This window comes from Syngnathus acus, chromosome 6 (assembly GCF_901709675.1).
Source record: "Syngnathus acus chromosome 6, fSynAcu1.2, whole genome shotgun sequence".
NCBI classification, from domain to species: Eukaryota; Metazoa; Chordata; class Actinopteri; order Syngnathiformes; family Syngnathidae; genus Syngnathus; species Syngnathus acus.
In genome coordinates, this window is record NC_051092.1 from 9,365,958 (window position 1) to 9,379,161 (window position 13,204).

The window sequence follows — 13,204 nt, forward strand, 5'->3', positions numbered from 1 at the left end:
AGACAAAAGCTTTCCTGAATTACAATGTCTCTTGTACTGTATGTAGTTACGAGCTCATCAACCAAATCACTGGAAAAATGACACACACACTATGTATAAGCGCCAAACAAAAATAATCCAAAGTGCAAGTTTTATTAGTTTTCAAATATGTACCCAAGGATGGTAAGTTGATGGAATGTCATGTTAGGCAAATATTACAATGAATATAAAATTAAGAAATGTGTAAAATGCAATTATCAGTGCTGCAAAAAAGTCTTGCATTGTGCAAGAGATTCAGTGGTTATTAATCTATTGTTCTTTAAATCAAATATACTATACCTACAGTTCAGAAAGGCACATTTACATTTTAACAATGTGGTAAAAGGACAGTAAAATGAGCTGTATGCAAATATGGCACACAAACATTTTGCTACTATGCATAATGAGGCATTAAGAACAAAGCTACCACTTAAGGCCATAAACAATCATGACGCCACCTATGACAAAACATGGCATTTGTGTAAAAGTACATGCTTGTTCTGCATTTCTCAAGGCTACTTTGCAAATGAAAAATCCAATTTTGAGCTCACTGATTAGGGTACAACCAAAAAACTATTAGATGTTATCATTTTTATTATTGGTTAACGACCAGTGCAGGCCTCTCGCCCAAAGTCAGCTTGTATAAGCTCCAGCTCACCTTGGGCCGTGACCCTATTGATGGTAAGCTGTACATAAAATGGTTAGACAGAAAATACAGCACACAGTAAGTCTCAACACAATCGTTGATAAAAACATACACAAAATCCACCTGACAATCTTCTGTGATAAATCTGTCAAATTTGTAGTCTTTTGATGTCAGCCAAATGTTCCTTACAGCACAGTCTTGACCTATTACACATTCTCTTTCATTCTTTGTTCACTTGCTGCCGAAATCACAACAAGGTCACTTTGATCCAGGTTCTGGAGTGTTGGCTCCATCGGAAGATCCTCCAGCTTTAGAGGCGTTTTCTATAGGGGGTGGATGACCAAAACCATTAACTTTATAATTAATTTACTAGAAGCACGTTTTAAAAAACAATATATGACTCATTCATAAACCTTTATCCTTCTTTTCCTGAGTCTCCTCAGCTGCTGTCTTGTCCGCTCTGAAGAATATGCGGGCGCTGCTTAAGGAAAAGTGAAGTAACTCAAACTCCTGCAGATGGACATCAAACAGAACAAAAATACTCCGTGTCAGACAATGAGCCTATTCAAGAAGTAGCAAAGCTCATGAGAGAGGGAGGCAAGGTTACATGAAGTGGGTACCTGAAGGTAGAGATCTAATCTTTTCTGGGTGAGGTTCATTGTTTGGAGCAACTTTTGATCCTGACTGGCAATTTGAAGATGCTGCTCCTTCACCATGGCGTTCACCTCCTGCTTGTACTTATCTCTGACTGACTGGAACCAGTGCAGGGAGTCGAACTCCAAGTATTGATCCAGCAGCTTCAGGATGTATGCCACACCTTGGGGAAGAATAGAAAAGCAGAATCACGAGCCATTCATGCATGCGTTTTACGATTTTCCCCAAGCAATGAAGGTTACTTGCCCATAGCAAATCCATCATCTGTAAAAGCAGCTCCCATCTTGTTCTTCTTGTTCAACTTCTCTTTGCAGCTGATTGAATGTTCCACAAAGTTCACAGTCTAAAGGAGAAATTGATGTCAAACGTATTCAAAATGTCATCACAAAAGCTGTATTCCAAACCCAAAATCTAACATCTTGTTTGGTGCTGTGCATATTAATTTTAGATGCTTCAATAGGTCTCATTTAGCAAAAATATGTCATTTATGGTAACGTGATGCCATTTGACTAGATTGCTACTATATTTAAAAAATTGAATGCTATCGCTATTCATTAGACCAGCGAGAAGTTAGCACGCCTCCGTACTGACCAGTGGGGGCACAATCATGTAGAAGTTTCTCAGGTGCATGTTCTTTGCACGTCGAAACTCAGGCGCAAATACTTCCACCAGCATCTTGAAGTATTCCGTCCCCTCGGCAGAGTTGCTCGTCAAATCTCCCAATACGGAATCCAGGACGCTGTATACGACAATCGAATATCGAGAGGTGACCTTTCCACTACGTTTATCTAGATGTGTCATCATCCTAATTCACATAAAAGACAGAATGTCAGCATGGTAGTCCGAGGTGTTACCTTGCAGCTCTCCGAGTTTCCTCAGACAGTCCTTCCTCCTTTACCAGCTCCTCAAAATTAACAATATCCTCCAAGTCTGGGACAAACCTTCAAGACCCATAAGACAAATAAACTATCATTTATAAATAGCATTAATTCGTTTTTAATTTGACTGGTGGCATCCATCCAAGCCACTCTTGGAATTTCTAATGTATCTTGTCATTCGACAGCTTACCGAATTGCATTACTACAGCAATGGAGTCCTCCTGAGCGGATCATGCGCACGTAACCCATGGCGTTACCTTGCAGACAAGTGCGCACCCCACGTTAAGTGACTTGACACAATGTTACACATTTGAAAGCTTTAAACAATATGATTTTCTTATACAAAGATTAAACACCAAGCAAAATCATTTTATATGTAATCCTGACATTGAGACTAATCTATTTTTGTGAGAGTACTTAAACCAAAAGATTTTGGAAGCATTCCATTCCATTCCTACAACACATTTCTGAAAACAAATCATCCATGATGGAATACATCGAAATGAAATATGGAAAAATAATTAAAAAAAACAGGAAATGATGAACGATGCCCAGATTGCTAATGCCACACAATTTAACCATCGGTGCAAATACAGTCAACGTTATGCACAATTGTTAATTTAGATAAAGCAAAGAACAAAAAAAAGATCATACCAGCAAGCATATGCGCACACAGTAATTTGCAATTTGCGTGCAGATCTTACCAATCTGACTGATGAGCTGTCTGAACTGGTCCAGGTAACTCTGTCCATCAGGAGTGATGCCCAGCTTCCTGATGCCACGATTAAACTTCTCAGCACGCTCAAAAGGATACTACAACAATCATCAGACAATGTTAAGAAAAAATATTTCCATCCTCAGAAATTTCTGGTTTTCTTGAAATTTACTTGTCACACCTTTTGGTCGGATTCGTCCTTTGTTTCTCTGAAGAAGCGAATGTCCTTGATGAGCCTGGATTTGATGTGTTCATCGTACATGAACTGACTGAAGATGTAAAACTTCTTGCGCAAGAACTGGTAGGTGAAGTTCACCTGAAGGAGATAAATTGCTCCTGTGAGCTAATACAAGCAATGATAAACTCAAAGCACATCTCCGTGTACACTCACCGTGGTGTTCATAATGCCAGTGCCGTGGGTGCGGATAGAGTTGGCGATGTGTCGGATGTTGATGGTGTTCAAGTGCTTGTTGTTACTTGCCTTCTCAATGAAGATCTGTGAGGCAATAATAGTTGTTACTTTATAAAATACTTCACAATGCAGCAGCAGTAGCATTGGTAGTGCTGCTAAGAAAATAAACAAGAAGGCTACAATTCTGACCTGGTTGTTGAGGTTATAAAGGTAGCGTGAGACAAAAACATGGATGTTCCTCATGATCTCCAACACATCCAGGCCCTTGATGGAAATACGCAGTGTTAGGAGAATATTATCAGCACTTATCAAATTTGTTCCATGTCAATTATCATATATTTCAGAGGGGGGGCAGTAGCCCCGCGACCCCCCCAGCGCCACCAGTGCATCTGCTCATACACAAGGCAAATGGTGGAGCCTCAGGGAAGATTGATTAGATGAAAACAGATCCATCTGCCTTCTCAAAAGGATAGCATGAACTGCAAATGCAATAAGTTGCCCGCCCCTGTTAAGAAGAGACATGGCAAAGGTTCGAGTACACGCCATTTTTAAGGCCGCTGCATCTATCGACATCAGCTCAAACGTTGGTTCATTTAAATCTCAACCTGTTCATAAATAGGGATTTTCTTTTTTTTTTATTGCACAATTTGCATGAGAGGCACAATCTAAAAGAAATGTTAATTGCATTGCCATCATGATATGTTCCAAAGCAACAGACAGACCTGCTCCAAGGTCTGACTCGGCAGGTGTGCTTCTGTCATTGACAGCCCGTAACGCTGTGTGGCAAGGTTTCTCATCTCGCTGTAAGTGGCCCAGTCGTGAAGAGCCACAGTGGTGAGGTTGTAGAACGTTTTATCCAGGTAGTGGGTCACGTATTCTGGAAGGACATTTGCACTGATTATGAACAGCAATAATGTGACATTTTGCACATGTCATTTTTATGTCTGCACAGTTTATATTTTGTTTTTGATGGTGTCAAGTGTTGCACCAGTTGAGAATTGCCGTTTTAGCTGATTGTAAATATGATTGGAGGTCTTATTAAGAGCTGGACTTTTTCAGAACCTTTGATATGAATGAACCGGTTGAAGAATCTGATGGGTTTGAGGTAGAAGAAGTGCGCAAAGTCCTTCATTCCAACTTTGAATGGATTCCTGTCATCCAGCTTCAGGTGCGTGTGAACAGAAAGCCGCAAGTCCTTCTCTATTTCTTTACACAATTTATCCAGCAGGTGCTTTAATTCAACACAAAAAGAGCAAATGGTCTGATTTTGGTTCTGTCATTTTGGTACTTCCTTTCTATTGCGGTCCATTGACTCACCTCATTGAAAACCTCCATGATCTCCTTGTCGTAGCTCTCCAGTAGCTGGTCATATGACTCCATGTGTTTGGTTTGCAGCATTGAAGGCACGCAGTCCCTCAGGGCGCTAAACATGTACTGCAGGAACCAATCGGGGCAGCACAGCAAAAGAAGAGGTCACAGTTAAAACGCCTCAAAAAGACACTGAAATATCTGTCATCACATGGTAAAAATGAAAATTTCAACTAATGAAGCGTGATGAGCCGAACAGTGGTAAGTATTATACTTTTATCTGGTGCTTCACACTTACCGATTTATTTACCATGTGACACAGTTGATATCGTGCACAGATTTAGCGACAGGGTTTCTTGTCGGCCAAAATAGGATCTTATCGACACTGAATGAACATTTTAAAAAGATACGATGGAATAAGAGTTGGAAACCTGAACCATCTTTAGATTTGAAATCCAGATGTCTACAACAAAACCAAAGGACTTGACATTGCTGTTCCAGTCATTTTGGAGGGGATTGCATGTCCCGAAATGATATGAACACTACCGGCCGCCATACTGACGTGGTTTAGCCTGCTCAAGTCTCGTATGGTCTGAATTCTCTTTAGTTATGAGCAGAGCCTGGCAACATTTGACCAACCAGTCTCTGTCTTTTCACAGCAACACAGCACCGTGTACTGGCCTTGTTGTGAATTACAGCCAATTCTGGTATAAACCACCATAAAATCAAAGTTCCAATGCAGATAAAACTGACATGAATGTGATAAATATCAAGGTTATGGTTCTTACGTGCATCCGTGCTGCATCCACTGCATTTTCATAGACATCATCCAAGTAGATAGGGAACACTGCTCGGTGCCAGTAAAGGAAACTGCAGTCGCACTGAAGTTTGACCCTTAGAAGTAAAGTTTAAAAAAAACACAACAACAACACTAATCACACATCTGTCGTATCCAAGTTGTTGAGTGTGATCCTGTCATCTCCCACCTCTCACTCAGCTCACTAATCAGGTCCAGCTTCTTCAACACAAGCTGCAGTGGAAGCAACTCCTCATCTCTGAAGGTTTTCTACAGCGTGTAAAATGTTATTTACATCATGCTTTGAATTTTAAATATTCATCACATTGTGATATAATATGAAAATGCTGACCGGGAATTGTTCATGACAATATATAACTTAGAGGTATGCTATATTACAATGCCACAAGTTCTTTGTATATCTTTTGACAGTTTTTTGTTGTTGTTCTGTGTACACTGTGTTAAAGTGTAGCACACACAGAAAACAACAATACTTCTAATTCTACATATGTGGGAGTCTGAATCCTGAACGGTTAATAAGAGTTGGTGATTGGGGCCCAAAACAGATAACTTGCTTTTTCTCAATCCATTAAAAATAATATTTTAGATAAGTTGAGGTTACCAAGTTGGATTTCCAGCATTTCAGTTTATGCGGTGTCTTTGCAAAATTTATTGCCCACCCCTGGTGCAAAGTTTAGGTCCACAGGGAGTGTATTTCATTTCAGGAAGGTATGAGGCAAAGGAGGCTCAGTCAGACAATCGAAGAAAGAAAGAAGCCTTGAAGGAATATAAATACAGATGCACAAATACACACCAATGGTTGTGTATAAGTATCTGTGTTTTCCAGATGGCATCATTATCTGCTTGCTACTCTGTGCTGCTGCTCTGACCTCTTTGAATTAATGTGCACAAAAGATAGTTTTGTCTCCTGGGCTCTTATCTAAGAAAAAAAAAAAAAAGACACAATACTGTCCAAAGTATTCACTCCCCCATCTGGGTGTTCTTATCCAAGGCCGAGGATGTATAGTCAAGCACCAAGGAATGCAGACTGTTTTTACAGTGTTACATTTGTGAAAGAATGGGTCGCTCTCAGGAACTCAGTGGTTAAGGGGGGTTGATGTTGTGGGGAGTTCAGTTGTTGAAGTGCATGTCAAGAGGGCAATTGCCAAACAAAGCCATCTGAAATTTAAAAAAAAAAAAAAAAAAAAAAAAAAGAAGTGGATGGAGTTGTTATTCAAGCTGGGGTGTGTAGTGCCAGGTCTTATTTCTGCTGAGGGAATGCAAACTTCATGTGAACTTCAAAACAGCGTTTCATGGAAAGGGTTTCCATGGACGAGCAGCTGCATCCAATGCAAAGCGCAGGACACCATCACTCAATTCTAGAGCTGTGTGAAGTGACATGGTGGCTAGGTGGTGCAGATGGTGCGTAGGATGTGTTATTGGATTTGGCCCAGGTGTGAATTGGCTCAAAGTGCAATATCAAATTTCGCCAGAAGATGGTGACAAAGCTTGACATGAGTAGAGACTGACGACACACAACTTTGAATTATTTTATGATACCTTGCTTTGCTATAATATAATCTGTAACAGTTTAAGCATTACAATTTTACATGTTAACGTAGGGGCACCCATGATCGTAGTCGGGTATGATTATGTGTTATGTTAACCGTTGTTAGATTGAGTTGTGTTTTATATTATTTAGCTTTGCCATAATTGTGTGTTAAATTAAGTAATTGATGGACATGATATATGTTTTATTGTTGTTACGATGTTTGAACAGAAACCTACATGTATTTAAGGTTGATGTTTTATTTTTGATGTTTATTCATACACAATGTATTGATGTGGATGAGGATTAAGAGGAGTCAACAAGGGGTGATAGTTCAACTATTTGGTGGAGAATGAATGCGACCCCACGGTAATTTGATCAACTGAAACAGATGGCGTGCAGCCGCAGATAAACAGGTTACGAGAAACGGCTGCCGGAGAGATTTTTTGCACAACAGGAAGTTCGTTGCAGCTGCAGCTTGAAGATAGGCAAATAGTATGCAAACTAAGAGACGGCAAATCATCAGAAGTGGGCATTCCGTCACCAAAAGGAGGCACTGGCAGACTTCTGTTTTGCTGGCAAATGACAGAAACTTGGAAACGACGAAAGACTACGACAATGGAGGTGTTTTATTGTCCGTCGCCCGAATCGTCACTAACCCTAGGGGCGCGCAGTATGTCTGTGACAGACTGACGAAAGGTCCATGACAGTCTCCAGTATTGTTGACGACTGATGGAAATGTTCCGTGTAAAATTCTAATCCATTGCATTCAGTCAAATATGAAAAAATGATGGCTCAGTGTCCTGAACGGTGCGCACTTACCATCCGAGTGCCAACACAGAGAGCCAAAGACACGACAAGACGTCTCTCTTTTGTGCTGGGTCCACTGAGGACATTTTCAGCAAGCACCAAGGAGGACAGCACATCCAGACGCTGCTCGCTGTACTTCTTGTCAGATATCACCCGTTTCTGGGGACAAACAAAAACAGGCAAGAATAAGCAAGCAGAGTGTGGCGTAATGCTTGATCCTTGGGCTATCATGACTGTTGGGTTCATCAACATTTATCAAGAATTTCACAGAGGCAGAGAGTTGTCTTCACTGGCCAACGACTTTTGCATAAGGGCGGAAACCAGACACACAGAAAGTGTGGCTCGAATCGCGCTCTTCCTACAGACGTTGTCTTGTTCACATGGAGTACATACATCTCATGACATACTCATGTCTAGTTAAACAAGGAAGTTATTGTTTAAAGTAGTGGTCCCCAACCACCGGGCCGCGGACCAGTACCGGTCCGTGGGTCACTTGGTACCGGGCAATAACAAGTGACTGGAGGGGAGATACACGACGAGCGAAATGTCATGTGATCCCATATAGCGTGTGCGTTACCTTGGCAACACAGATAGCGTTGAGGGCCTGCGACTGCAGCTGCTGAGTGATATGAGAGACAGAATCGGCGACGACCATCGACCGTCTGTGAAACGTGTGCTCCACAGCCTTGAGGGGCAGTCACATGACACAAGATCAGTACGTCTGCCAAGTCCTGACAGCTTCCATGGTAACGCACCTTTAACAATTCCACCAATCGGCACAGCGCCTTGACAGAGGTCTTGGTCATGGGCCGCTGCATGGACATGTACATGTTCATGGTGGTCTTGATAATGGTACCGATGCTGTATGCAAATAGGACACCCTTTGTGTGAAAGGAAACACCAAGTAAGTTGTCACAGAAAAAAAAGATTTGGACGGGTCAATGAAGTCATCTCGATTTGTTTTACCTGAACAAATACATTACACCTGCTGTTAAGGTCTTCAGCCATCTTGCCAGTCTTTTGCTCCTTGCACAGAATGGACTCAATCTTCATCATCCATGACGTTACAAACACATAGTACGACTGAACATCCCTGAAGACAGGCCGACATCATGTTACCAAACCTGCAATTGTTGCTGACCTTCTATAAAAAAAAAAAATAAAAAAAATAAAAAATAAAAAAAAGGACACAGATGACTTACTTCAACAGTGTCTGGGCTCTTTGCTGAAGGAAGATGTCTCGATGTGCTCGGATGGCTTGAATACTTCTCTTGTCTATCATTTTAGCTGCAGCGGGAACCTTGCTAAGCAGGAATGTGTCGGGGAACCAAATGATGTTGGCAGTCAGAGTGACAGCTGGAACCTGAAGTACAAACACGAAAGCTTCAACAAGCTGTGTCGAGGGAATAAGCGGTGATCAATCCAGCGGGACTTTTCTGAATACCTTTTTATAGACATCTAGGAGTGATTTGTAGAGCTTTTTGTCTACAGTTCTAAAGATGTAAAAGTGAAGCACAAAGAGAGCACACACTCCAGCGTATTTATCTCTCTGATCAATTTCTGATGGTTCCCCTGTAAACCACACAGACGTAAATCACTCAAAATTATGTTAGAACAACGTTTGGTGAGCAAATATCACATGAATTAAACCTGACCAATCTTGGACTCCACATTGGAGAAGATGGTCCGTATATTGAAGGCAAACTCCTCGGCAAAAGAGGCATTTTTGGTTATAGTTACTCCTTTGGCAGGATCGTCAAACCTCTGGTCAACGCATGCCTGTTGCATTGTGCGAGACAAGACAGCATTGGTCAGGCTTGATTAATTGGTTCATGGTTTGATTATTTGATATTTAAAAGGAAGTTACCTGCAGTATCATGCCATCGAGCAACTGTCCTTCAAGTTTGAGCAAGAGCTTCTCAAATGGTTTCAGTTTCTCTTCGGCAATTGAAAATTTCCCAGGATTGTGGTGCACAGACTTCAATAACCTGCAACCAAATTATTGCAATAAATGTATGCCAAAATGTGAATTACGAATCAATTGTTCTGGAAATTAAACTATACCTCTTATACATCTTCCAGTGATCTTTGAGTGTCCCGTGATTTTCCATGATTTCATCAAGGGTAAGTAGAACCACTAATAAATCACCAAGGTGTTCATAAACTATCTGCAGACGGAAAAAGAATACAGAGGGTTTTTAAAAAAATCATCCAAAAATGGTGGTGATATGTGAAGGCTTACCTGGAAATGGACACCCGATGAATCAATAATTTTAGTTGCAGCCCTGAAATATTATATTACTGGTCAGTTATTTACGGGTACAAAGGTCAGGGTTTATGAATGAGCAGTGCAAAGATAATTCCATTCCTGCTCCAATATGAATTTATCAGTCAACTGCTTAGTTTTTGCTAGGGTTGATAGATTAGTTTGATCCTATGATTATGTTGGAATGTAACCTGTAATAATTAACCAAGCTTGTCCTGTCTTAACAAAGTAGTAGAATAAAGTGCTAAGATCCTTTGAACTGATGCAGAGGAAGCAATCAGTCATTCTCTTTACACAACATCGTAAAACACCCCACCCCCTGCTCTGACTTGACCAGAGGCCAGGGGTTCACCAAACCTTTCCAACCTCACCCCCACCCTGCTTCTCTCAATAAATAGGCTCTCGCAAGAATCCAAAGTCAGACTTCGTTCGAACATCGCTGTATGCACAGTGATGAACGATTTCTCCACTTGCAAGTGTTCAAAAGGCATACTGTCTCCCGTGTGGTTCTTGCGAGTGAGTTTTACAGTTAACATTCCACATGCTACAGAAAATTAATGGGGAGTGCAAGTAAAGCATGAATATAGCAACACTTTCATCTGTTCGTCACGTGGCTTTTGTTAACTTACTTGTTGCTGTTGTAGAGGGCACCCAGCTGATGAACAATGTTGACAACCACTTCATAACATCTTGACACAAAACAGGACAGTTCCTGATAGACAATTATGAGTCAATTCTTTTTGTACTGTAAATAAGACACTATTATTTTGTTATTAATTAAACAAATTCCTTCATTCGCTACCTGTAGGAAGGAGATGAATCTGCCCATCTGAATTTGGCACTCGCCTTCAACAACGCTAAGGTCAGACACTGTTAAAAGGGGATGCATGAGTCTAATTAATCCAGACTGAAACAATGAGCAATATTATACTGATAAGGAAAAAAAGGAGTTGATGACTGGCAGATTACCTCCCTCTCCATAGTACAATAAACCATTGTAGAACTTGTTTTCTGCCTGTGAGAGAACATGACCAGTGCAATGATTCTAGTTTTATTATGTGCAGTACACAATATAGCACACAGAAAACAATGACCAATGAAATGAGATACTGTGGCAGCCACAGAACATAAGCAGATTTGAAACTGAGCAGTTACATGCTTACCTCATACTTGAGATTCTTCACCTCACTACACAGAGCAGCATATACCGTGATGACTTTATTGAGGACCTGCAAATCAACATGAAAAGAAAAACATTTCAGGTCTGATCTTTTAATGATCACTGAAATAGATCAATGTTTTTTTTTTTTTATCTTTACCTTATTGTCTGTTTTAATCAACTCCAACAAGGAAGACTGCTCATGTGGGATGAGCTGAAATACAAAATATTGGTGAAATAACTAAATGACAGAATAATGTGAGTTTTTTTCAACTTTGTTTTTTTAGTTTTCATTACTTTATTGTATGGCAGAATTCTTCATACATTTCATTACAATATTTGGAAGGAATTTTAGATGATTCCTCCTGACAGAACGGATGTAACTTAAGCCAGGGTAAGGCCACCTTGCTCACACATGCCTTTCAGATCCGCTCATACATTTTCAAAATAATTAACATCGGGGCATTGTAATGGCCTATGTAACCAATTTGGCAGTATGCTTTGGACCACTGTCCATTTGGATGAGCCATTTGTGCCTGTATTTCCTGATTGATCTGTTTTGTCAAGTATATCAGTCCCTTCCCCAGCAAAACAATTCCAAAACATAGTTGGGATCGTATTCTCTGACATGCATGAACATTCCAAATTTTATAAACAAGTGGTATAAATTGCTTCAGTTTGCTAAAGCTAACTTCTGTGCCAATTTTTGCTTTGCTAATTGTTAATATTCACAATGATTGTGGTTTCCTTACTTTCAGGGCAATGGGGTCCAGGGTGAAGTCCCAAACATCTCCAATTGAGTCATCGAGAGCCTCCTCAATGCCCCTCAGCTGAGCTGTGTACTCTTCCAAAAACTTGGCATAATTTTTGAGTTGAACTTCTGTATGTATTTCTGTTGGGAGGGATCTTTCATCAGTACTTCGACAAGGCAAGTCCAGTAGTTCGTCGTTTTAGGAATGCCACGCGACGCAGCATTATAATTCGATCCCGATCCCATTCGGAACTTGTGATGGGGACTCATTAAATGATGCAAGTGTATCTTAAGCTGTGATCGGTGGTATGCATAATACAGAAGTACTTTCTTTACCTCAGGTATTTAACAATCTGTCAGCTGTGATGTTTGGACGGAGCGTTAGCTTATATTCTATTATTGTTGACTGTTATAAGTAAGCAAAGATGACAGTAAATCAAAGCAACGTGGGTTTCAGTTTGATGGACTGTTCGGCACAATTGCATTCCATAATCAAAGAAACGAAGCTTTTTAAGGCTAACTTGCTAGCTGCTGTAAGATGATGCAGTCACTTGAAAAACAATCGACCGAATTGCAGTAACTCACTCTGTGAACCGTCGTCAAAACAGTCAAATTCCCAATCAGGTGCAAGAGTTTCCACAGCCATTTCGCAGGAAAATATGCAATCCAGACACTGTTTTTAAAATATAGTGCTGCAAAAAGCCATGATGGGTCTTGTGATTTCGAAAAGTGCCGCAAGCGTTCTTGGGAAATGAAGTCCGGAAGTTCATAGACAAGCGGACATGCTTATATAAGAATATATTCCCAATATTATTTCCCCACTTTCCACAATTCTTATCACAAAACGTTTTACATATGTAAAAAGTAGAATATATATATATAGTTAGTTAGTTAGTTAGTTAGTTAGTTAGTTAGTTAGTTAGTTAGTTAGTTAGTTAGTTAGTTAGTTAGTTAGTTAGTATAGAGTGTGTGTTACTGAAATATCGTATTTGGCCCCTCTCTGTTGTTAGATTATAGTGCTACTGAAGCTATAGCAGGCCCTTCCTTGACAATTCTTATTACTTTATTCAATTAGGGGCAACAACCAGGGCGTTTGTTGTCGCAAACTGTAAGGTTACAGTGGATGAACACGGCCCGTAAGTCCTCAGCTTTTGTTTTGCACTTTTTTTTTCTCCCAATTTGTCTGCCACAGACAGGTTCATCATATCCATGGTTAATTATATTCAAATAATGGTTGTACTG

The 13,204-nt window shown here is 40.4% G+C and overlaps 1 protein-coding gene across 2 annotated transcripts; it reads right to left on the reverse strand.

The window, feature by feature from the left end:
• Nucleotides 1-94: 94 nt before the first annotated feature.
• Nucleotides 95-12,718, reverse strand: washc4 (WASH complex subunit 4). Of its 2 annotated transcripts, none has more exons than XM_037255133.1 (33): nt 12,548-12,718; nt 11,964-12,103; nt 11,372-11,425; nt 11,216-11,281; nt 11,022-11,067; nt 10,855-10,922; nt 10,682-10,764; nt 10,029-10,071; nt 9,851-9,954; nt 9,654-9,774; nt 9,442-9,565; nt 9,231-9,358; nt 8,989-9,149; nt 8,753-8,879; nt 8,542-8,667; nt 8,364-8,471; nt 7,799-7,945; nt 5,618-5,697; nt 5,420-5,525; nt 4,641-4,757; nt 4,386-4,554; nt 4,046-4,200; nt 3,513-3,587; nt 3,303-3,407; nt 3,093-3,227; nt 2,901-3,009; nt 2,390-2,453; nt 2,173-2,262; nt 1,910-2,057; nt 1,565-1,661; nt 1,285-1,481; nt 1,078-1,174; nt 95-987 (listed from the first exon to the last, which is right to left on the reverse strand). In XM_037255133.1, exons 1-33 carry the CDS (start codon nt 12,606-12,608, stop codon nt 923-925), a joined length of 3,516 nt encoding a protein of 1,171 aa, XP_037111028.1. In that variant the 5' UTR covers nt 12,609-12,718; the 3' UTR covers nt 95-922. The 2 variants fall into 2 exon arrangements, with proteins under 2 accessions (XP_037111028.1, XP_037111027.1); XM_037255132.1 differs by having other exon boundaries at nt 2,173-2,259; nt 2,387-2,453; nt 12,548-12,608.
• Between the last annotated feature and the right edge of the window lie 486 nt (nt 12,719-13,204).